We start from the raw sequence: 23270 nt of genomic DNA on the forward strand, positions 1-23270 counted from the left end.
AAAGGAGAAGTAGGTACATTCTTACCAACACAATGTGCTACGCGCACCCATGCAGGTATCTTAAATTTTCCTAACATCGACGCGTGACGCATGATTGAAGAGGAGGATATGTGTAATTTGTGTAACTTGTATTTTCATCTTCAGTTATACATACCATTCATTCAACTCTAGTTCTTTAATGCTCATGCGTTGAGTCGAAACGGTATTACAGATGAGAGGATTTTTCATATTGAAAAATATTTCATATTCATGAACGAAGATGAAAGTCAGCTAACTACGGTCAGAATTTAATTTGTGGCGATAGGTGAGTTGGTACCAAACACCCACGTTTTGCAGATGAGACCATCGTTACAGTTCAAGGTATTACATGAAGGTATCTCAGGTTGAACTATCCGAATTGATTTCTTTTGTAATAAGGGAATGATTTGGAATTTTTTTTTTTTTTTTTTTTTTAAGAAAATTACATTTTTCATTTCTCGTTGTGAGAAAACTTTTCCAGTTGAATTGGTCGAAATATATTATGTTCTTGTGGGTGACATTGCCAAATGGTCCCTCGACGTGCCTCACTTTAGAGGGTAGTTTTACCATCTTGAAGTGTTTAATGGTAGATAAAAAAACGAAAAACAAAAAAACAAATACGTGTTGCTTAGTTTTTAGTCTACTGTAACATATTACAAAAGAAATTCAATCGGAGATATCGACTTGGGATACCTTCCTTGTTAATCAAAATTTTAATGAAAAAAGTATGTTTAATGAAACGTAAACAGGGCAGAAAAGAATGTGGACAGTTTATCGGCAAAGTTGTAATTATCGTTTGTACTCAATGAAAAGTATTGTAATTTCTTTCTCTGGAGGGTTGTGTCTGAAAGAATAGCAGAGTCCAATCGTTAATCCATGCAGCGTCGGGTTATTGTTTGGAGAGTAAAACAGCATTTTTCAAATTCGGACATTGATCACCGATTATTACTCATTATCGTAACGGAGTATAATGTTATTTTGCAGCTTATCACTGCTTTATGATATAATTAGTGTAGCCAGTATTTCAGCTCTCGTAGTTTGCTAAGCTTGAAGCAAATATGCAGAGATAAGACTGTGAAGATAGTCGTGGGAAATGGTGTCGCACAAAGAAGGATGAAAAAGCGACTTAGAAACATACGCGGAGTTTTTATATCAACATTACGAATGCTTGCAGGAATACCACTCGTACAATGACAATCAAATTCATTACAAGAAAGAAAACAAATTAGATTAAAAAAACAAAAAAAGCCTTAGCTTGGATAATTTACTAATGATCTGCCATTCAATGTTTTGTAAAACAATTTTAAAACAGGATTTCGAATCGTGTACGAGATAAAAAAAAAGTACAGACTAAACAGCGCGAAAAGATTTCTTTAACAACAAGGAATGTCAGTGACGGCATTTATTCGCTTGGAATGTACGACACGAGGTCGTTGCGGCGCCGTCAATTAACTTTTAATTAATAAATAACTCGATACGCATTCTAGAAGAAACCTTACCCAGTTTACTGAGGTACATACATACGTCCACCTTAATGGTTCGAAATAAAAACACTTTCCTATTCTCTGAAATAAAAGTTGCATGAAAGTAAAGTTCATTAAAAGGAGTGAAAAGCACAAATTTTCAAGTTTCCATTATTTCCTTTATAGAAAATTATGGTAAATGGTTTCCATACTCTCAAAACGAATCGTGCACACTTAAATCGACTTTATTACTGCTCCGGTTATTACATTCAACCACCTGTTTGCTGCCTCTGTACTGAGACATCAGTAAGCGAATGTGTAAGTCGTAAAAAAAAGAAAGAAAAAAAGTGAAACTGCCGAGAAAAACAGATTCATCTTGTTATTCGTATTTTTTTTTTTTTTTTAATTCATTCTCATCTGGTCGATAGATAAACAAATACTGTACTCATAAGCACGTTCTTACTAAACTCAGGCTCTCCTGATAAATTTATGAACCACAAGTCTCGAATCCCCATCGTGACTTATCGAAAGTAAAACCAAAAGTGGAAACATTGACTTCGGTTCGTTATAGGTTTAGAAGAAAGATACTATATCGATTATAGGCTTTCGCTGAATAATTTTAGCGGTATTATATTATCTACCTATATACATATAGATATATTGTACCGATACGTATAACTTGGCTAGCGTCGAGTTAGAAATCTGGAGCAGCTGTCAACTCGGTGAAGAAATGTAACGCTAATCTGTTTTGTCTGAAAACAAAAGCGAGGAATCTATGCAGGCTGCGTTTAGTATACCGCGTTGACAAATTGAGGGATCTAAAAAGTATGGAATATACCAAAATTTGAAATTCTTTCCACACCGCGAACTCACTTGAGATAACGAGGCTGAAATTATTAACGTTCACGTAACGATAACGATCGGAGAAAAAATCGTGATTTGACTTGAAAGAGTTGACTTTTCAGAATCATAGTTGATATGAAAAGTCACAAAGCTGCGAATTGGAAAAATTGGCGATTTTTCTTCTAAACATACAACGTCGCTAATTCCATTCTCAATTGAGATACGATCTGCGGAACGCCAGTCACTTGTAATCCCGCCAATTTGCCGGGTTCAAGAATCGCGATACGCAAACTCTCGAAAGGCATCAACGCGCGTTTGTCGACACTTGAAGTTATCGCCTCCTATACTTGAGCTGACGTCGTTCAAAGACACACGCGAAATTCAATTAGCTTCAGGTGCATTCTGCGTTCGTTTCTAAGATACAGACGTGGCCATGATTCTATACTCGCTTCGCCAAGCTTCGACTCTTTGTTATCGGATTTTAAGCACTTCTTTGAGTGGTTTGTTATTTCTGACTATAACGCCGTCGGTCCGTTGCTCCAGTCTCGTACAACTTGTCGCCTCCGTGGTCTTCGGACTGAGCTTTCTGTGTTCACGCATGTGAAGGTATTTCATCTCGATGTTTTTCTTTCGCGTTTTTTGAAACGTGACGACGCTTGGTCTCGGGAATCGGTAACTTTATACACCCAACGTGCCTGACGGGTCAACTTTTTAACAGAGTCTAACTTCGCTAATTTTCATTTATTCTCTCTGCAAATTTCTGCGACAAACGATAATCCAAGGTGGAGATAATATCGGGGATGTCTGCGGTCACGAAAAAGGTGGAGAGTCCAGGAAATATGAGGATTAATCCTTCTTTTCATCCACGGGATACGAAGTTGGACGAATTTTGCTCAAGGTACAAAGCTAACAAATATATTTTAGGCACAATATTTTACACTGTTTGCAGTCTGGTACAAAGACGGTGCTGTTAAGTGTGATACCGAAAACATTTTACAGACGTCACTTCCTTTTGGTGTTTATCATTTTAATAACACTATTCCGTGTCGACTTTTTCTATCCAGACTTATGTTACACAAATTTCTATTCTTAGAATTTAATTTCAAAAATAGATTCGTTTTTTTTTTTTACAGCGATTTAGTTTGGGCTTATCGGACATAAGAGACATTTCCTCTTATAACTGTACAATGCGTTTAATCGTTGCACTATTTTTTATTCAATTGCAATAATTTTTTTACTTTTTGCAAATTTATTTTTTAAGTCTGTCTTAATTCTTATCCATGACTTCGTTTGTTTTTGACTTGTAATCGAAATGTTTTTTAATTGTATAATTTTAACATCTATATCACTGTTTTCAACAAACTTGGCGATTCTAGTACTTTACGATCGATGTTCGTAGTTGCATTGACCAAAGACAAGTCGTATTGATTTTTCTATTTGTTCAATTGATCCAATTTGATCAATTGATTCAAATGTTGAAACACAAACCAAATCATGGACTTGCTGGTTTTCCATTAAATCCTATTGCACGAGAATCAAGCATCCATAATTTATTCGCACACTTATCCAGAGACATTGAAATTCCGTTACAAGTAAGGATTCCATAACACGATTCATTGGACAAGCAATATGAGCCATTTATCGAGATTTGCATACCGATTTCGCTACAGATGTTAAAAAATCACAGAGTCAATTGTCAAATGACAATTTTTGCGCAGAATTATAAAATTAGTTTATAAGTCTGAAACCAACAAGTATGTAATACGAAATCGCAAACTTATTACATATTCTACAATACCTGAAGCATTTCCTTTGACGAACCATTTCGGTACATTTATGGGCTGAAATGATTTGGCAAAGAAAAACAGTCGCTCTGAATATTGCAATCCAAAATCAGTCCACTTGCTGCACTTTTGCAAGGAAGCGCGCTTTCGTTCGAGCTTGGAGTGGACACTTACCCTTTAAGATAGGATATTTACAGCCTTCGATCGTATAGCTCGCCTCTCGACATTCAATCGTCCCGCAGGTTTTAATCAGTTTAATTTTCTTCATCGCCGAGAATCCTGGACCACATCTCACGTGGGCGAGAAGTTTAATCCCTTTTCGGAGGAAAATTGACTGCCCAGAAACCTAGACGAAAATGTGTCCTTAATTTCTGTCGGGGTTCCTTACGGGTCAATTAACAGGCTCATAAACTATGACGCAGTTGGCAAAAGGGTAACCGGTGACATTTTCACCTGAGTTATTGAACCAGGACCCTCGGGAGCCATTGTGCACAAAGCTTGAACGAAGAACGTAGCTGCTTTAGGGAATATTCGGCTGTCAGAGAAAAGCTACTTGAGATGCTGTCTTCCAAGGTGTCGTGTCTTGATGGTCTCTTCTTTGCTTTTATTACTTTTACGATAATACAGTGTGAAACCGTGAACTAACGAGTCAGCGTGCAGGAATTATACTTGAGTAAGAGAAACGCTTGGAAGTTTCGTGATTCTGAATGTGTAATGTATGGTTAACCTTGAAAACCAATCACTTTGCGCCTCCAGCGACCCCCGTATAATGCACTCTGCGGTTAATATCGAGGCGTGGTCCTCTAATAAACAAAACAGCCAACCCCTCTGAGGCTTATCCGGTTACCACATAAAAGTTCAATAAATTTCACTTTACCTTCTCGCATGACCGACGATTCCAAGTCCAACCTGCAGTGTTTCTGTCAAGTTATATTAGCATGGTAATTTCGGTATTGTAGTTTCGTTGTACTGATCATCTCGGCATTTCAATGTCGACAAATTGAACCTAAATACAATCAGCCATGTTTTAACTAACTTTTGATTCATCTTTGTTCAGGTACTCGTGCGTTTATAGCATGTGTATGCGTAACTACTATTTTGTACTTGTTGCAATTTAATGTAAAAAATTGTGAAGAATCTATGAAAAATTCAAGGACGTATTGACAAGAATTTTGTACCTTCCGATTCTAACATAACTGAAGAATTCTTTGTTGACGTAACTTGATCGGTCATGATTTAAAACGATATTAAAAGTTAATGCTTAACCGGGAGCTTCCTTAAATTCAACTGGTAACTTCTCTAAAAAATTAATTATATTGGCGAGGTTTTTCACCAAGAAATTAAAACTTGACGATTTATTCTTCCTACGGATCATTACGGAAGATTTGCATTTTCAAGAAAAAATCCGTAACTTTGCAGGATTGACTGTAATTCAGTAATCAATGAAAATATAATTATATTATTAAGACTAAACTCTTCCAAAATCGTTATAAAATTGCAAATGAACGTTTCTTGTTTCAATGAATTGTTGCATCAACGATACTAACTCCAATATTGTAAAAAATCGCTAAACCAAGTCTCATGCTCTTCGATTCTCAGGCTGTGCAAAATTTGCAACAGAATCGCGTGTTGCATGCAGTCGTTTCGCCGGCAATCTGCGAAGGGTATCGTCCTCCCAGTTAGATATTATATGCACAGCCTTGTTAATTACGCTTCCAGCAAGGCGCTCACTCTTGCAAATACTCGCATACATACTAAGGCTGCGCTTTATTCTCGGGTTGGGTTGATTAATCGCGAGAAATAAATAATCGTGATCCGGAGGAAGTGAGAGCACACATAGGCGTCTCGCTGCTGCGAAGAACCGTACTTATTGTTAGTAGGCGTGAAAATTCCGTCGACGAATAACGTCAACGCGCACGCGTTCAGTCCGTCGAACATCTTTGATGGTCCTTTATTTAGTCCTTTCCGCGAGTTCATCCTCCAAACGCGACGCTTGCAAACTCGTTGCAAAAATTTTCGCAGTTTTGTTATAAAACACACGTAAATGTTTATAAAAACAATTAGTCTCGGAAAAGCCGGTTACCAGCTACTTTCGACGCTGTGATCGTCGAATTTCAACTTCCGAACTTCATTTCCCATCGTTAATGCTTTACTGACTTCTTTTTGCGGCAGTGATTCAGGCTTTTTTCACGAGGTCAGAGGTCACGCGTTGCGGTAATTGAAGCGGAGACGTGATCGTATTAATTGACGTATTCCTGACGTTACGTTGGCATTCATAAAAGGGGTTCGACGCCGCTGCAGTGTCGAAGAGAAACCCCACGATATCGGTATACACACGGGTTAATGTAGCCTTAACCTCGAGCAGCCGTCGAGTCTATACTATGATCTAAATTCCTCTTCTTCGGTGAAGGTGTTACGCGCTCTTGACTGCCTCGTCGCGTGTTTATTATTCAGTTGAAAAAGACCTATCGCATGGGGTGGATTCTCACCGCGTTCTTCCTGAAAGAAAAATCCTCATTTTTGTGCTCCGAACTGTCCTCGTTGTTTGTTTAATTGTTTTATCATCTTCTTTCTTTTCATCATCGAGATTTGATAATACTAGATCGAGATTACAGTGACGTATATCGCGATATTTATACAGTGTAAGATTGTATGTATGATTGAAATGATAACGAATTCATGATAATAATAATTCGGACACAGTAACCAAGATTAATAATATAATTGAAGGTGTGATTTAACGTTTTACGTGACAGCGCGTTGCATAGTATTATTATTATTATTATTATTTTGTTTCCTTTGAAATATCACCTGTAATCGTGGCGAACTATTGAGACGATCATGTTTGGATCCAATGGTGGCTGGGAGAACTGGAAACGGTCTGGAATGATTCTGGATCCCGAATCCAGCAGCCCCCAGATATCCCCATATTGCACTAACACTCATAGGTGAGTCGTTGACGATTGTTTTATTCAATTCATTGTTGCAGTAATGGCGGCTTAATCATATTCTTTGCGTGTTATCGCAGAAAACAGGCATGCGGCGGACACTGCGCGTTACAAAACTGTCATTGGCACAAAATTTATCGCATTTATTCATTCGGTTCTATTAATAAACGTGACGAAGTTAACTCACATCGCGTGCAGCCTTCTGAAATGAGAAAAAAAATTATATAACATAAAATTATGTTACATATGTATAGTATACATGTAATTATACGAGATAAAACTCTCTTTATAATTCTAGTTTTGTTATATAATTTCTAAGCGAGATTAAGCTTTTATAGTATAATTTTTCTGCGTACTATGTTTCCAGTTAATCGATTGCGACGGTTTTCGCATTTCTTGCGGTTCTATGGAACAGTATCGTAAAAGTAGTGATTATTTAACAACATATTCGAGCTTCGTGTTTGTCGTAGCTTTTTGTCAAATCGTATTGCGTCGAGTGACAGCGTCGTTTAACGATTGTACACAAAAGCATATAATGGCCTGATTGAGCAGAGAACAAATACTCTCTCCGAGAAACTGATTCTAAGCCCGTCGTGACACATATACTCTGGTTGATAGTCTTGACATCCCTAGAGGTTATGTTGTTCCAGCATGGTTAGTGTACGACTTTTAATCGATATTGTTGTCGACATTATTTATTATCTTGAAATAATCATTTTCAAAAACTTTTTTATTCTGCGGAATTCTCTGAATTTCGATGAGTAACATAATTCTCATGCGAATTTGGCTAAATAGCTGACATACCTGGTAATTAGAGAAAGCATAAAAACTTGGTGAAACTAATTGGAATATACTGACTGTCTCAAGTGCATTTTAAATTTTTGATTTCACTTTCAACAATTACTCCGAAATCTACTTTTAAATTATTATCATTATCTTACCAGTGTACTTGAACATGTAATACAAATTTTTGTTTTATTTGAAATGAAAATTTTTCTGCTCTTTTTTTAGTGTGCAAAATTTTGGAAAAATGCTAATTTTAATTGAAGAAACTTTGATAGCAATCGAAACTTTAAGGGGGTGCCTTAGTCGATTTCGACGTTGTCGTATATATCTCTAAATATAGAAGTCTCTCATTCGCCAAAACGAGCTTAACAGCCCAATTTATACAGAATTCTGAACAAAACACTCCAATGCATTTTAATTTGACGTGGAAATACAGAAATGGCAGGAATTTTACGAATTTGCTATTGCGATTTTATGGAATCCATCTCATTTCTTTATTTCTGCATCAAATGAAACTGTTCTGGAGTGCTTATGTTCAGAAATCAAAAGGCACCCCCTGAAAAAGTATTCTTGTACATTAAAAAGTAGTGCAAAATGTACATGCAGCATTGCGCAAGAATGATTGAAAAATGAAACAATTTGTAGACCCAAAATCGAAACAAAAAAGTTGTACCGAATAATTTAATCACCAAAAAAAAACATTTTTTCAGTGTGTGTCTAACGCTTTACTTGTTTACTTGTACAATGTCATCTCGTGCTCCGCAGACTAAACTTTGAAGTAGGAAACAACTGGCTTCCTAAAAGTTAGTTAGTGCTTACTTAGTACTTACCGTGCGATAAGAGTGAGAATTTGAATTCAACTGAGTGCAATGCAGGGACTTAGCCCTTTGAACTCAGACATTATTGTGCTGAGTCAACTTTTATAACAACATAGTATTCTATAGTTTTTTGGGTTACTGATTAGAAATCTGAAATCAAATATACAAATTCAAGATAGTGGATACAATATAGCGGACGAAAATTTCAAATTTGGCCGAATCCGGTCAAAAAACTCTATGCCAAGGTTTTCTGGGTCGCTGATTTGAATCTTGATAATTGAATTTTTAAAATCTGACTTCAGATTCGTTATCAGTAACCCCAAAAACTTTTAATTCATGTAAATCATCTTATACATAGTAAATGAATTATTCCTTCAATTCCACGATTATTTTCAATCAATTTGCTTGAATCAATTATTTCGCAATAATCAATCTCCAGTATTGAAAACCTATTAGTACACCATTAGAAATAGCAATAAACTGCAAAGAAATATGTTTGTTGAAAAGTTCTACTATGATTCAAAGGGTTAAGAAAGCGCAGGATGCAAGGGCTGTTATCTCGCGGGATCTCGTAGTTCGACTACAACCTTGGAAACATTCTGCACTGTACTTATTTTTAGAAACTAATCTGAAACACGCTCAGAAGACACGCGTATACATTATACATGTATGTATAGTTAGTCTTCGCCGCACGAACGACACGCTCGAGCTACTTTCCCTGCACGTGAACAGTACCCTGCATTCTAATTACACACGCGTTTCTCGAAACATCCCGTCTCGTCTGAGCGACAAGTCTCATCACGATTCCCATCCGTCTATTTACAAATGTTGGTAAAAGTATTAACCATTTCTTGGGTCATTACACTTCTGACAATTCGTTAAAGATTTTTACTAATTTACGTTTGTTTTTTTAATTACAATTTTGATTTTTCCCCATCAACCCCCGCAGAAAATGACTTGTAAAAAATCGTCAATTTATTTGAGAATTTTTTGCAATTATTATCGCAATTTTTCTGAATGAATTTTAATTTTTAAATTTCCTTGATCGTGATGGTAATGATTTCATTTTGAATTTCTAAGCATTTAAGTACACTTGATTTTCAGCGGCTATTTGATTAGTTTTTTATTCACTGGAACTATTTTTGGGTCCTCAATTCGTCAAAGCGTGTTACGATATCGTATAAATTTTTAACAATATTTGATCAACCGATTCATCTCATCGCCAAATTTTCGACAAACGACCGTAATTTTTTAGTTAACTCAGCCTGTCGAAAGAATGGTCAGTAAATAGGGGGGGGAAATGGTTATTCACGATTTGAGATAACGGAGTTATTCATTTCTGATACGACTATCGCATCGGCTGCCGCAACGGCAGACCAGTTAGAGTCCGAATAAGCGTTGAAGTTGACGCATCGTTAATGTGTGATGATAATGTAAGTCCAAATGACCACGGATGTTATCATGCCAAAAAAATTCGCTAGTCCGTGAATAAGTGCGCAATAAATAGAAAATAAAGTGATACTAAGTGAACTGTAATAAACCAAAGAAAGCTGTCGAGATAATCGAAGACTGCATATCATCAGAGAATTTCGTACAGTGTGCTATAAAGTTTTCTACGAACGTATGACACGATCCTACAAACATTGTAGAATGCAAACCGATCATCGTGATAACGGAAACATTCGATGTTTACAAACTGTATAACCTATATATACTATACCTATACAGTTTTAGCACGTGATGCATTTATCGGAAAGTAAATAATTAAAATTTCAAAAGGGTTTATAATCCGTTGAGTAATCGTTTAGAGAATGTACTAGTTACAATAGAAAACGAGCAGTTTGTTACAGGGTCAAATTATGAAAGAAAATCCGAAGATAAAGGCCGCCCTAAAACAATAAGGCAAGTAAACAGACTGAGGCTGGATTGTCACGCTTACTGCGGACAGTAAGTATAGCTACTGTTACGTAGATACATGTATGTATCTACATTGTACATGCATCGGCGTACATTATGACCGTATAAAAGTTACAAGAGACAGCCACGTAGCATTAAGCGAAGACGTCGGACGGCATAGTCAGTTGTATCTTGGACTTAGCACTGGAAGCAGCAACAAGTTTAGCGGTAAAGCATCGAGTCACGTGGCAGCTTAATTACACGCTAAAAAAACTTGCCAATTGATGCAAAAAAGGAAGGAAGAGAAGGAGAAGGAATGGTATGAGTGTGCGGACAAGCCTCGAACCGCAACGTGTTTTACTGTAAGATTGTTCGTCTCAAGTAACGCTTCGAATCGTGTACAAACCAAGTGTCGCTTAACCGTGAAGCGAGAGTACTTTTGGTATGTGAAGAAATATACGCGCTGTTCTTAACAAGGTTAGACTAACTCGATTTACGGATATAGTTGCCGATGTGTCGTGTGTGTTTTGACCAGACCAGTATTTACTCGTCACCATGGTCTTTGGTTGAATGAGTAGAGTTGTTACTGTTACACAGGCATACACATACGTGGAGGACCAGTTTGGAGAAACTACAACAGTAGCTCGATCAGCATTCTTAGGATGCGAGGACGATCGAAGTCTTTTATCGTTCAATTCACCTGTCATTTAGTTACTTGTGTCACTTTTCTACTTTTATTTATAATGATATCCAGAAGGATCGTAAACGCGTTTCTGAAGAGCGAATCATTGGTGTGACGATCTAGCTGTGTCCTCGATTTTTTCGATTGTTCGATACGTGTTCGGGCTTGTATTCCAAGTGTCGTGACATTGTTGTACCTGTCCACGTCGTAAGGATTGATAATTAATCAGCGTACACACTGCATACGTATTGTTGAATACGGTGACTTCAACCGGCAGACCATGGTCTGGGACAACACCCAGGTTTCGGTGCTCGAGGTTACACAAGTGAAAAAGAAAACGCCGCGGTTTCCATCCAGGGAGAGAAACTTCGCTGTACGAAGACGAGGTCCGCGTCAGTCGGGAGGCGTTGGCGTCGGCGTTTGTGTGGGTGCTTCACCGATGCCCACAACGCCGGAGGATCACTCCAGCCTCGCCTACGTGTTCGAGGATTCGGGTAACGACACCGAGAACGCCGATAATGGCAGCACGTAAGGCCCTCTTGTTTCTTTCTTCTTTCTTTTCACCTCGCTTCTCAAAATTTATTTATTATTCACACTCCGACTTCACCACGAGCAGATTACAAATTTCCAGCCCATTAGTCAACGTCTATAGCCAAAATATGACGAGGCCAGGGTCGCTTCATCAGATCATGATGGAATGGCTGGCCTCTCTGTCAGAGTCGGGCACGTCTTTTGAGCACGTGGCAACCGCCGATATTCTTACAAAGGCGACGAGTTTGTCTAGTGAATCATTCTCGATCGTCAAAGCAGGTACTCGGCTCTGGCTAATCTTGAGGTGTCGCGTCGCCTTCCTTACAAGCGGAAATATTTTTCTCTCGAGGCCAACGAAGATGCTCTCCTCCGAGTGTATTGACGCAGTATTATAATCCATCTTTATGCTGTAGGTACCTGGCAAAAATTTCTTTGTCTTCGGCCAGATGTGCACTTCCATTGTTCGCGAAATTGTAATTGCTTCTCGCCCACTTTAAACCCTTATATTGTCAGACAATGTCAGCGGCACTCCTGTCGTCTGCTGTACCTTGTGTAGGTGAGGAAGACGTTGGCAGTTTGGATCTTACGAGGAGACGATAGTTTTTTACAGGATATTAAGGAAGCTGGAACTGCGTGAAGCTTACACATGATCGAGATTACGACTTTTGGACTTACTTGTAGGAATTATTCAAAGTCGGTTGATGAAGCACTTCGAAGATGCTAGAAGCTATGATACAAAGTTATTTCAAGCTGCTGAAAAGTGTGATGTAATAAGTCGCTTGAAATCCTGTGAAATTATTCTAAAGTTATTTTTAATCGTTCAACTCATCGACCAGAGTTCATCTAAAGTTTATGCCTGTGTTGTTGTTAATTGGATCTTTTCGTAAAAAGTTTTTGTACACACGTGGGAGGTAGTGAAAACTAAAGTAATTAGGTTGTATTTCTGCTTTTATTGAATTAAACAAAAATTGGACCATGTAACGGAAATTGAAAATTACAACAATATCAGATAATTCGTGATAAGATATGTATGTATACAGCATTCAACATGTTACAAAATTATTGAAATTCAGTCGGTTACGATATTTGGGGTTTTCTTTATTAACGAAAAAAATGCAACATGATTGTTTTTCGTTTTCCGCATCGTACACGTGATAGAAATGAAAATCTTTTTCACGAGAAGAGTCAATTGTACCGATAATTTACGAAATGGTCCAGTAAACAGTTGAGAGTTACGCAAGATAAAAAATCATCTTATTAATTTTGACAACACAGATTTCTATATCTGGGCTTGTAAGGATAACTGCGTGAGGATAATTGCTGGAATCATGCAAATAGAACTCGATACAGTTGATAGACAGTACGAAAGGCACACGCTTATGTGGTACAGAGTTGACCTTCCAAACCGGAAAAATAACGAGGACCGTCCATTTTGATGCATCTATCGTTTTTTATCCTGAAATGAATCATGATGTAACGTTTTACCGTACACGAAATAATCATCCATCTTCTCGTGCCAACCTCGGGAATATGTACATGTATATAGTATATACATATAGCCTTAAGTCGAAAAACAGAATAATAATAATAATAAAAGTCAAAAGATTAGGCCGAACGAAATGAAATCGAATTAAAAAATGGAGCAGCTGCTGTAATAGCGAGGCCAATGGAATTATGTTTTACCTTAGCTACCTTAGGTAGTTATATTACTGAAATACTGCTCGGGAGAGAATTTCTGTCATTTAAGGACATGATTATTATACATCGTCCACGCTATATACCTTTCGGTGGGTTATTAATTCGAATGAATTAATATACGAAAGCACGAAATGTCTTGCATGACGCCACGTCTATCTTTTGTATATGGGGTATTCCACGTCAATTCGACCAGTGTCCGACGCCTACCATCTTGGATTCGTCCGCGATTTTGATATTGATTGTAATATTTTTGAAAATTATGGATAAAATTTACACAAATTCTGTGGCCAGAAGGAGAAATATTGTAACCAAAATTACAGTCGACAGGCAAGCCGGTAATTTTTTAATCATTTTTACCTACACAGTAATTTTGTTTTAGTCGATTTGATTTTTTTTTCTTGAATTATCAAGGTTCAATATAATTAATAAAAATTTACAGATTGTTGTTGTATCAGGTTAGATATATCGCACCCTGTATCTTCAAAAAAAAGATCAAACCGCCCAAAAAATGTATTAATTACTCGAATGAATATAAAGTTACCGTTTTTCCTGTCCGTTTCAATTTTGACTGAAATATTTTTGGTTTTTGGCTACAAAATTTATATAATTGTTTCATAATTTTCAAAAATGTCGCTATCATTGTCAGAATAGCATCATTTAAGAATCTCTGGGGTAGCAGAAATCTGCAAAAAATGGAATGCATTTTAGAGTTGAAACAATAATATAAAAAATCACGGACCAAATCCAAGAGGGCGAGGATCAGACTGAGTCTAATTGACATGGAATGCGCCATATCGATACCTACGAACCTCTTCACAAGCTGTGGACTTGGACTGACAGTTTACCAAGTCAATTCTCAGTAACAGTGTTGCGAAATTGCAAACCAACGATAAGATTTCGGTGACATGTACTCTGATTATTCGTTACAAGTTACGATAATTGATTCGTTACTCGTCGAGCTATCGCTTCGACATATTTTGCGTCACAGTTATATGCTTACTACGTGTAACAAGCGCTATTCGAGAAAGAGCAGATCATGTGTTTAAGCGGCGAACAACATTCGACTCTCGTTTCTCGTCGCGTATCGCGTGATTATTTTATATAAGATACTTTTTAATTAACAAGACGCAAAACTGGTGTTGCCTAATATGGACAAGTTCTTCTTGGACCTTCTCTTCACTGCCGCGCACCGTAAGCCATGCGGAAGATGACGTCCAAGGTGGCAAGGCGGTTAGTTTCATTCAGTAATCGCTATAATTAAACAAAACTAGGATCTACTCGCTCAAATTGCCTCAGACTCGCGTCATCTCACGTTCACACATCTTCATTATATATTATACCTGGACCCCGACGACACGACGTCTAATTTCGTATCCCGCGATGAAGATTAAACCGATTTTATGTGTCCCGAGAAAGTGTCTCGCTTGCGCGATGCTTGTATACCCTTTACACCTTGTATCTCGTATCGTATGTATACATATATAGGTATACTCCGTCTTCCAACTTTCGAAAGAGAGCAAAAACTTACATCGCAGATTATTCAATTAATGCGCTCAATTGCAGGCGATCAGACTTTGCAAGAGGGAAAGGAAATATTTTTATCTTTACTGTTAAAAATAATTTTCATTTTTTATTTTATTAAAATTTATAAGAAAAATACAAAAAATTAATTTCAATTTAACGGATTGTGCAGTAAATTTATTTTACTTTTACTTTGAACAATCAGTGAACGTATGATGAATTTACTGTTCCATATCTAAATAAAACTTCCAATATAGTATAGGAAGTTCGATACAAAATTTTTTAAAGTATTTTTAACATATTTTCAACGATTACCTACCGTATAATTAATGTTGTACTAAAACTAAAACAGATTATCAATACTCAAGTATTGTAAGTACTTAATCGTTTTCACTGTTTTAGTTCACAATTAACTTGAAGATTGTCTGAAGTATTTGAGAAAATCTTTTCTAAATTAAATGGCAAAAACGGACCACTTACGCAATTCTGATCATAAAATGCGCTTCTCGGTATATTCTCTGCGGGATTTGCTTTTATTATCTGCACATGAAGAAATAAATACCTTGTTAAACTCGTTCGAAATAAACTGTTCTTCGCAGACTTGTTAGATGCTGCTGCATTTGCTGAGAATATCCGTATATAATCCGCACTTTCAAGTACATATATAGGTATATACTAGGTGATTACTGCGATGCACGCTTTCCTATAACCACACGACATATATATTTGTTTGCGTATTTGCTCGCGGTGCGGTTTTGCGATCCAAGGAATCGCCTTACGCCAAATATAAAGTTTATTAGGTCATTCTAGGTGGACTAGAATAGGATTCGAAGTTGGAACCTAGCTGAGCGTCCGGAATGACGGATGAGCGTGATGGTACGTCATGACTCAAGTCAACCAGCGCAATACGAATCACGAGTTTGGCCACAAGCTCTAGGATTGGTCGTTAAAATAAAGTTTCGAGTAAATATCCACTTGCGATTTCTCACTATATCTTACGATATGTGATTTCTTTTCTACGCCTCTTATGTTATTCTTTGGCGTACCTCAACTTTCGATTGTAGATATCGAGTTCTAATAATAAACGAGAATAATTCTGAGCGATTTCACGTTTCTATTTCATAATCTCATTTATCACTGACAATTTAAACTTTCTGTAGCGGAATTACCGAGTATTCATAGCAGCAACTTGTGAGTTTTCGATCAATCTTCATCGATTGAAACTTACATTCAGGCATGAACACATATTCATCGGGTCTTCTTACAATTATTGGTCAGCTTCAAATTTTCCCTTTGAACTGTTTTGCAGTTCGTTTATTAAGAATATCGAACGACTCTCAAATTCTCAAATTTAATCGTGAAATTTTGTCCTCTGTGACTGAATGACTTTTATCGCTATTTTCAGTCTCACGTTTCTCCTTATTTTGACTTCTGTTTGTACACATTGTACACAAGATTGAAACTGTGTTTCACGAATATAGAGAGGATGATTGGAAAGATGAGCTGAATCGAAGAATAGAAATTTAAAAGTAACTCGATAAGTGTAAAAAAAAAACGGTAACAAAGGATGAAATAAACGTTCAAACGTGATGTACATCCTTCTTACTATTTTTCAATTTTCAACAACTTTTCCAATGTAACAACAGATCTCATTCGACGCCAAACAGCAATTATTTTTCTCCAGCCGCATGTTCCTCAATTGAAAATAAAAACTTATCGACGTCTACCTCATTTTGTTATAAATATTGATCATTGTTGCATCATTGTTGCTATCGTGCCCTTTCTCACGGTAGAATACACACTTTTGATTTATCTGGATTAGGTGACGGACTTTATTCTCAAACCATTTCTCGTTCTGCCGATAAAGAAGAGACGCCGATACACTTTTTGAGGATAAAACTAATCTATTTATTTTATCCGGAGCGTATATAATTCGCCGAAGTTTTCAACTACGAAGGCGTGATTCTCGGGCTTTTAAGGTTCGAGCAATTTGGCAAAGCATCGTTTTCGAACAGGGTGCTCAAGTCGCGTGAATGATGTCGTGTTTATGCTGGCGTGTCGTGTAAGTGCTAAAACACGAGAGTAGGTACACAGAATACACCGACTAAAAAAAAAAGAAAAGAAAATCTCTCCTATAGTTCTTGCCAAGCTTCTGTCACCCTCCTGTCAGATTGTCAAAACGTCGGAGTCGCCCGGGCGTTGCAATATCGGTCGATCTTCTGCGCAGTTGAATTACCAAGAAACTAAACCAGCTGCCGCAGTTCATAGCCTTTTTTTGCCGAAAATAACACTCGATCATCGTGGATTATTAAGTTGATCGAACTGTTATGCTCATAATTATTTATAGTCTCCAACGGCGAAAAAGAGATGCGAACTTTCTTTAAAAATGTTGTTCATAAAAAACAGTGATTGATTTCTCTATAACCTGCAAGACTAGAACTGTAAATAATTTCTTGATTTGTGAGTAGTCGATTTGTCGAAAAAAATGTTTACTAATTTCATTAATTTGTTTTTTTATTTCATCGAATCTATTTTCCCGATCTATGAAAGTCGAATCGACTGATACTAGTTTTGTTAGGAAGCTTCGGTGATTGTGCAGATTTTTTTCCCTACACCAAAATCAAGAATCGATTAACTTTCGCCTCTATTGAAACCTCGTTTCTGACCCAACTGCAATTATTGTCCGTCTGAGCAATCATGTCGGCATGCAAATATTCATTAGCTATGCTGTGCATGCAAAATCTAGGTTGAACGTGTTCGAAAAGTTCCTTGACTTCGCTGCGGTGGAAGGGTTAGGTCATGTTAAGATTGCGCCAGCTGGAAGCCATAGCCAATAAGCGTAACGAGTATGCAGTCACAAGCAGAGACTCAATATTAAGTATACGTAAATATAATAACCATCTGTTGCATGCATAGAATTCTGTTGGTATCTCATCGACGTGAATTCTTGCGGCTTAAAACGTGAAACAACAATATTCAGATTCACACATTATAACGGGGGTCCTTAAAAAGGTAATTTTTTAACTTCGACACTCTAAATAAACCCCTAATTTTTTCAGATTTTTATCTCCACTCTTAACTCCCAACCCTTTTCAATGGAACAGTAAATCTAAATAACGGATTTTTATGAAATTTGAAAAAGGGGAGGTTTCTTGAGTTTTATATTCTTGAGTTTTATTCGCCATTTTGTTTTCGAAATTAAACTTCACGTTTCTTACACCGGAAGGAGGCATTTTTTCGGGTCAAATATTTGTTTTTTCGGAAAAGTGATGATAAATAACCGCCAGACGGCTCGTCAATGTTAGTGCAAATCCCGTCGATAGCAGCAAAGAATTCCGCAATAATCGCATGAGAATTGGGTTTCAGTGAAATCATCTGGATTTTTGATATGATATAGATCTTGGCATTCTGAAAAAACTTTCCTATGAATAGTTTCGACGCTAGACCACCAGACCTTAAAATATTCATTCTGTTTCCAGTATTTCTTCACGCAAGAAAAAGTACGAAACAATAATCCTTTGTAACAAATAAAACTTGGCCATTTAACCGAACATGGTCACTTTTATGTTTTACAATTTATATTATTACAATTATTTTTCTCGTAGTTTTTCTTGTACAAAGGAATACCGGAAATAGGACGAATATCTTAAGGTTCGCTGGTTCCTAAACAGTGGCGCCGCAAGTATTCACAGGAAAGGATCGTGTCCGTGGAGACTTTTTTTTGAATACCAAGATCTACAGCATATCAAAAATCCAGGCAATTTCACTAAAAATAAATTCCCATAAGTTTATTGCACAGTTTTGTATCAGAAATTACAAGCGTTATGTATACGAGTTTAAACTCTGCTGTGAACTATAGCGTATCGAACAGTATGAGTAACAACGGTATGTACAATAATAAAATGAAACATGAAATAGTTCTGTGCTTAGCATTTTCTCGCAACTTGAGCTGAATAACTGCAGCGTAGTTTTGTCTAACGGCAACGTAAACGTTGAAACTGAAATAAATGCATGAGCTAAGCAACGCGTGATCGGAGAAAAAAAAGATGAACTTATGATTTTGCACGAGAATATTGATGACGAAAATAATCAGTATTTTTCTTTGTAAAACAATGACAATTAAGGCCTTTACGAAAGGTCTTTGCTCGATTTACTTCGGAAATTTGTATTGAATTGAATTACCCGCGTGCAGGTAGAGCAATAACACCTGTGTTATTGCAATAATTTTATTGTTGTAAGATTGTTTTTGACACATTCCTGACATATCCAACTTTGGTAACAACCGGAGTTACAGATATATGTTATAGTTTTATACCGATTTACGGGAGACGACTACGCGAAATATGTTTAACTAACTTGGCGTGTGTTTTTACTGCTATTGACAAAGTTCAGGAACGTGTATCGAAAGTTGGTTAGAAAGTGGGAAACAAAAAGTTTGAAAAACTGTGACTCGATATAATTTATATTTTTCCATGCTCATTGCTCATGTGTAAATTGAATAATGATTTTCATAATTCGCGTTGAATATTTGGTAGCAGCTGTAATTTTAGTTTTTACATTTTATGAAGCATTTTAATACAATTTACATCCTACTTACTAATTAGATGCAGATACTCTAAGAACAAAACAACTTTTCAATCTCGAATACCGATTAAATGTCTCACTGACAAAACTATTGCCATTCGTTATCGCGAATCGAATTGTTAGCATTATTCATACATTGTGTTGAATCTGCGTATACAGTGACGTAGATTCGTTACAATAATGCGATCGAAAGAAATAAGACAGTATACGTATGTACTGTGAAAAATACAATAGATGAATGAAAAACAACATATAATACATTTGCGTCACATCGGGCTCCCGTCTCGAAGTTGTTACATAAAAATATGGATAAAACAATAATATGAATGAACTTTCCGCGCATCCTTCTTCCTTCGTGTAAATCTATCTCTCGACTGTGAAAACGTCTATACATCATATTATTCATTCCCACGGAACAAACATTCAATGTTCATTCTAACAAGGTAGCGCAACCCGAAAAACATAATTTTGTGTAATACCTTGAACTCCCGATACCTTTATAGAATTATGACAATAAAACTGAATTGCAGTGTTCCATTTTCAAAATTTTGACGTCTTTCGCTGCGAACTCTGACTGCTAGCTGCAGCTTGATCGAATAAACGATTCCAGAAACGTTGACTAAATACTGTTGAAGACGTTTACCTTAACGGAGTTTTATGTGTCTCATGGGATTGCACGTTGAACAGCTTCCGCTGATGAAAAAAAAACCCAGATCCACTTACCCACCGCGTACTGGTAACGAAAATTTGCCCAGCGATAACCGTGAACAGCAGGGAAAAACATATGAAATATAAACAAATCTGCCAATTCACCAAAACCACATCACAATTACCCCCCAGCCCTTGCGATTTCTCAGCAGGTATAAGTCGTGAATTCGGACATCGCTGTCACATCACAAGATCATTCCAAAAACGACGTACTCGGAGGACATATTCGATTTGCAATATTCAATGAAACAATTACGCATGTTCGGGTCATGCGTGAGCACCTCTAACAATGTCGTCTCTAAGATGGGCTATTTTTATTTTATCACCTCCTGAAATCGCTCCCTCAAGAGAAAAGCCAGAGAAAAATCAAATCAGCATTCGTATCGCGCGCCGTTTTTCACCCGCAAATAGTCTACGGCTGCGCAGCCGAGTGACTCCGATGCGCGCCGAGCGTCGCCGACGATCACCGCGCGTCATGGCGCCAGTTTGAACGATGCCTTTACTGCGGATGCACTCCCGACGCCGCGCACCCACCTCATAGGCCTCGGCAAAAAGTGACAGAACGACGACTATCCTCTCTGCCCTTAATACCGATAACGACGAGCGGCAGAATATTGAGAGTGAAGTGCGAACGCTAAAAATAATTTCGTGCAAAACTGACGTCGCGACGCGATACTCGCATTCGTTTATGTATGCTACGTACGTAGCTAACTAGTATCCTCGTTTTCTCGCGGATGAAATCATTCGTACAGCTTGTAGCTAACAAGTGAAGTGGTGACAGTTTGTTCTTCTCTCGGGTTTGTGCGGTCTTCTCTTTTACCTTACGTTTATAAAAATTTATTTTTATTCTTCGTGCGATTAACTTACATCGTTATTTTAACGTTGCTATGTTCATCACCGTGCATATTTTATATTCTATATTTCCATGTATCGAGACGTTGAAACTTTTGAAAGTCTTATAATTACGATTGGTTATTATTTACTATCACTTGCCTACATCGTTTCCTTCGATCAGAATATCGGCGAAAATTTATCTAGTAAACCGTTTAATTTTGACTTACGATGTGTAAAAAAAGGAGAAAATCTATCGATCACTCGAAAAATTTATATCTCGAGCACTGACGATTAACGAATTTGTTTACAATAACTAAATTTAGTATATATATATATGTATACACACACACACACACACACACGTTATACTCACGGACTAATCTCTCCACGAATATAATATAATATATTAAAGTATTCATCGATGATAAAAATCAGCCGATAAACGGATTCGTACATGCTGTAGCTTTTTGGCGACGATGACAAAGATATTTGCACAACTGCGCGTTGTAAGGTTCGGTGAAATATATACCTACAATATATTTTTTTCACGACAAATGAAATGAAGAAGGAAAGAAATTCTTTTTTCTTCAATTTTCTTAAAGTATAACGTTACTCGGACGGTCTCACAGCTCTGGAATGCATCTTGAATTATTTATTATTAAATTTTTTTTTCCGATTTTTTTCTTCTCGTAACTGTTGTATTATACGTAGGTAATATATTATAATCTGGATGACTATAATACGTTAATTGGAACTCAGCCGTCGCAAATAGACGGATATATACATATATAGCGTTATATATAGTGTTCACTGGTTATTACACGCGTGTATGTTTCAAGATATTTTGCACCTATAAGTGTCGACGTATAGAAAGATCCAAAACGAACACAATTCATATATAATATAATTACAGACGTCTGTACGTATTGGGTACAGTACAGGATAAACGAGACACGCTTCATAGAGGCGATGAGTAATATTAGAAAGATAGCTTCTTTTTTTTTTTTACATTTTTCCAAGTTTATTCACTAAAATGAGCGATTTTCGGATGTATAAAAGAACGGCCAGTGTCTTGAAAAATTTTTGTAAAGACTTTTCTTCGATTCTTTTATCCTGCAATATGTGTTTAATAATTTTTTTCAACCGGCGTTTCACCACGACGGACGGGAAATTGCGGGAAAATTATCAACGGCGGAAGTACGTAAAAGCCGCGATTTCATTGTATTAGAATTCGAGATTTGTTATTACGTCAAATAATCAGTTGGTTGTAGCCGATAAACTGCAATGACAAAATAAAAATCTTGCAGCCTTAGCTATACGGTTTAAAAAATATGTACAGCGTAAAGATGGCTGTTTGTGATCATGCGAGGGTTGAGTTTTACGAAATTTACACTCGTCGATCGAATCTGTAATTTTTTACGCCCCCCCCCCCCTCACCAAACACTCTGAGTACAATAAATAAGAGCTTGTGTAACTATAATCGGTGAAATTTATTGACATAATATTCTTTTATTTTATACAACAAACGCAATATGCCCTGCAACGTGTGAACTATGTATTACAGGGAAAAAGATTAAGCGGAAAAAACAATACGGGAGTTAAAAATAAAGAAAGAATATAGAAAATTTCTCCTTCGCTTACTATCAAGTTGAACACGCGTTATAAGCTGCTGCGGTAATAATTAATCCATATATCACGCCTCGCCGCTTATTTTCCAATTCACGTAAAGCCGACAACGCGATAAAGTTGTCACTGACAACAGAGCCACAGCTCAGGAACGTGAACCTAATGAATACCGCGTCCGCTTATTCCCTCTACAATCTGCACTCTCTTCGTTTCGCCAATTTATACTCGGTATATTTTTGCCTTCCGGTTTTCACGATTTCGCTTAGATTTTCGTGTTTTTTTTTCTTTTCCTTTTTTTTTTTTTTTTTCTTCTTCTTCTTCTTTGATAATTGAATAGTGTTATTTCCATTTTGTTTATTTTCACGCTGAAAGGTATATACATGGTACAGTACACTATGTGGCTTTGTGTATATTCCAAGTCGATTTTGTCAGATTACACGCTGGCTTTTCGACGTATAGTCGGATGTACAGTCTCGACGAAAACGCGTTGGGCTATAAAAACAAAAAAAAAAAAAAAAAATACAATTATG

At 37.0% G+C, this 23270-nt stretch overlaps 1 protein-coding gene and 1 long non-coding RNA gene across 7 annotated transcripts in view; one reads left to right on the forward strand and one right to left on the reverse strand.

Annotated features, from left to right (window-relative positions):
• Positions 1-23270, forward strand: part of LOC124414088 (four and a half LIM domains protein 2) — a 131564-nt gene that overhangs the window by 51368 nt on the left and 56926 nt on the right. The window contains exons 1-2 of one of the 6 annotated variants that reach the window (XM_046895040.1): positions 6014-6033; positions 6977-7056. The exons of 3 other annotated variants lie outside the window; for them this stretch is intronic. In XM_046895040.1, coding sequence (XP_046750996.1) covers positions 6995-7056 — 62 coding nt within the window. In that variant the 5' untranslated portion in view covers positions 6014-6033; positions 6977-6994. Of the gene's footprint in view, positions 1-6013; positions 6034-6957; positions 7057-11384; positions 11767-23270 lie in introns of those variants that run through there. 2 more of the 6 variants (XM_046895048.1, XM_046895025.1) reach the window with 2 other exon arrangements.
• Positions 5715-22563, reverse strand: LOC124414204. Its single transcript, XR_006929929.1, has 3 exons — positions 22552-22563; positions 15458-15463; positions 5715-5850 (listed from the first exon to the last, which is right to left on the reverse strand). It is a non-coding gene; the product is annotated as an uncharacterized LOC124414204 (long non-coding RNA).

The sequence above is a fragment of the Diprion similis genome, chromosome 2 (genome assembly GCF_021155765.1).
Source record: "Diprion similis isolate iyDipSimi1 chromosome 2, iyDipSimi1.1, whole genome shotgun sequence".
NCBI lineage: Eukaryota > Metazoa > Arthropoda > Insecta > Hymenoptera > Diprionidae > Diprion > Diprion similis.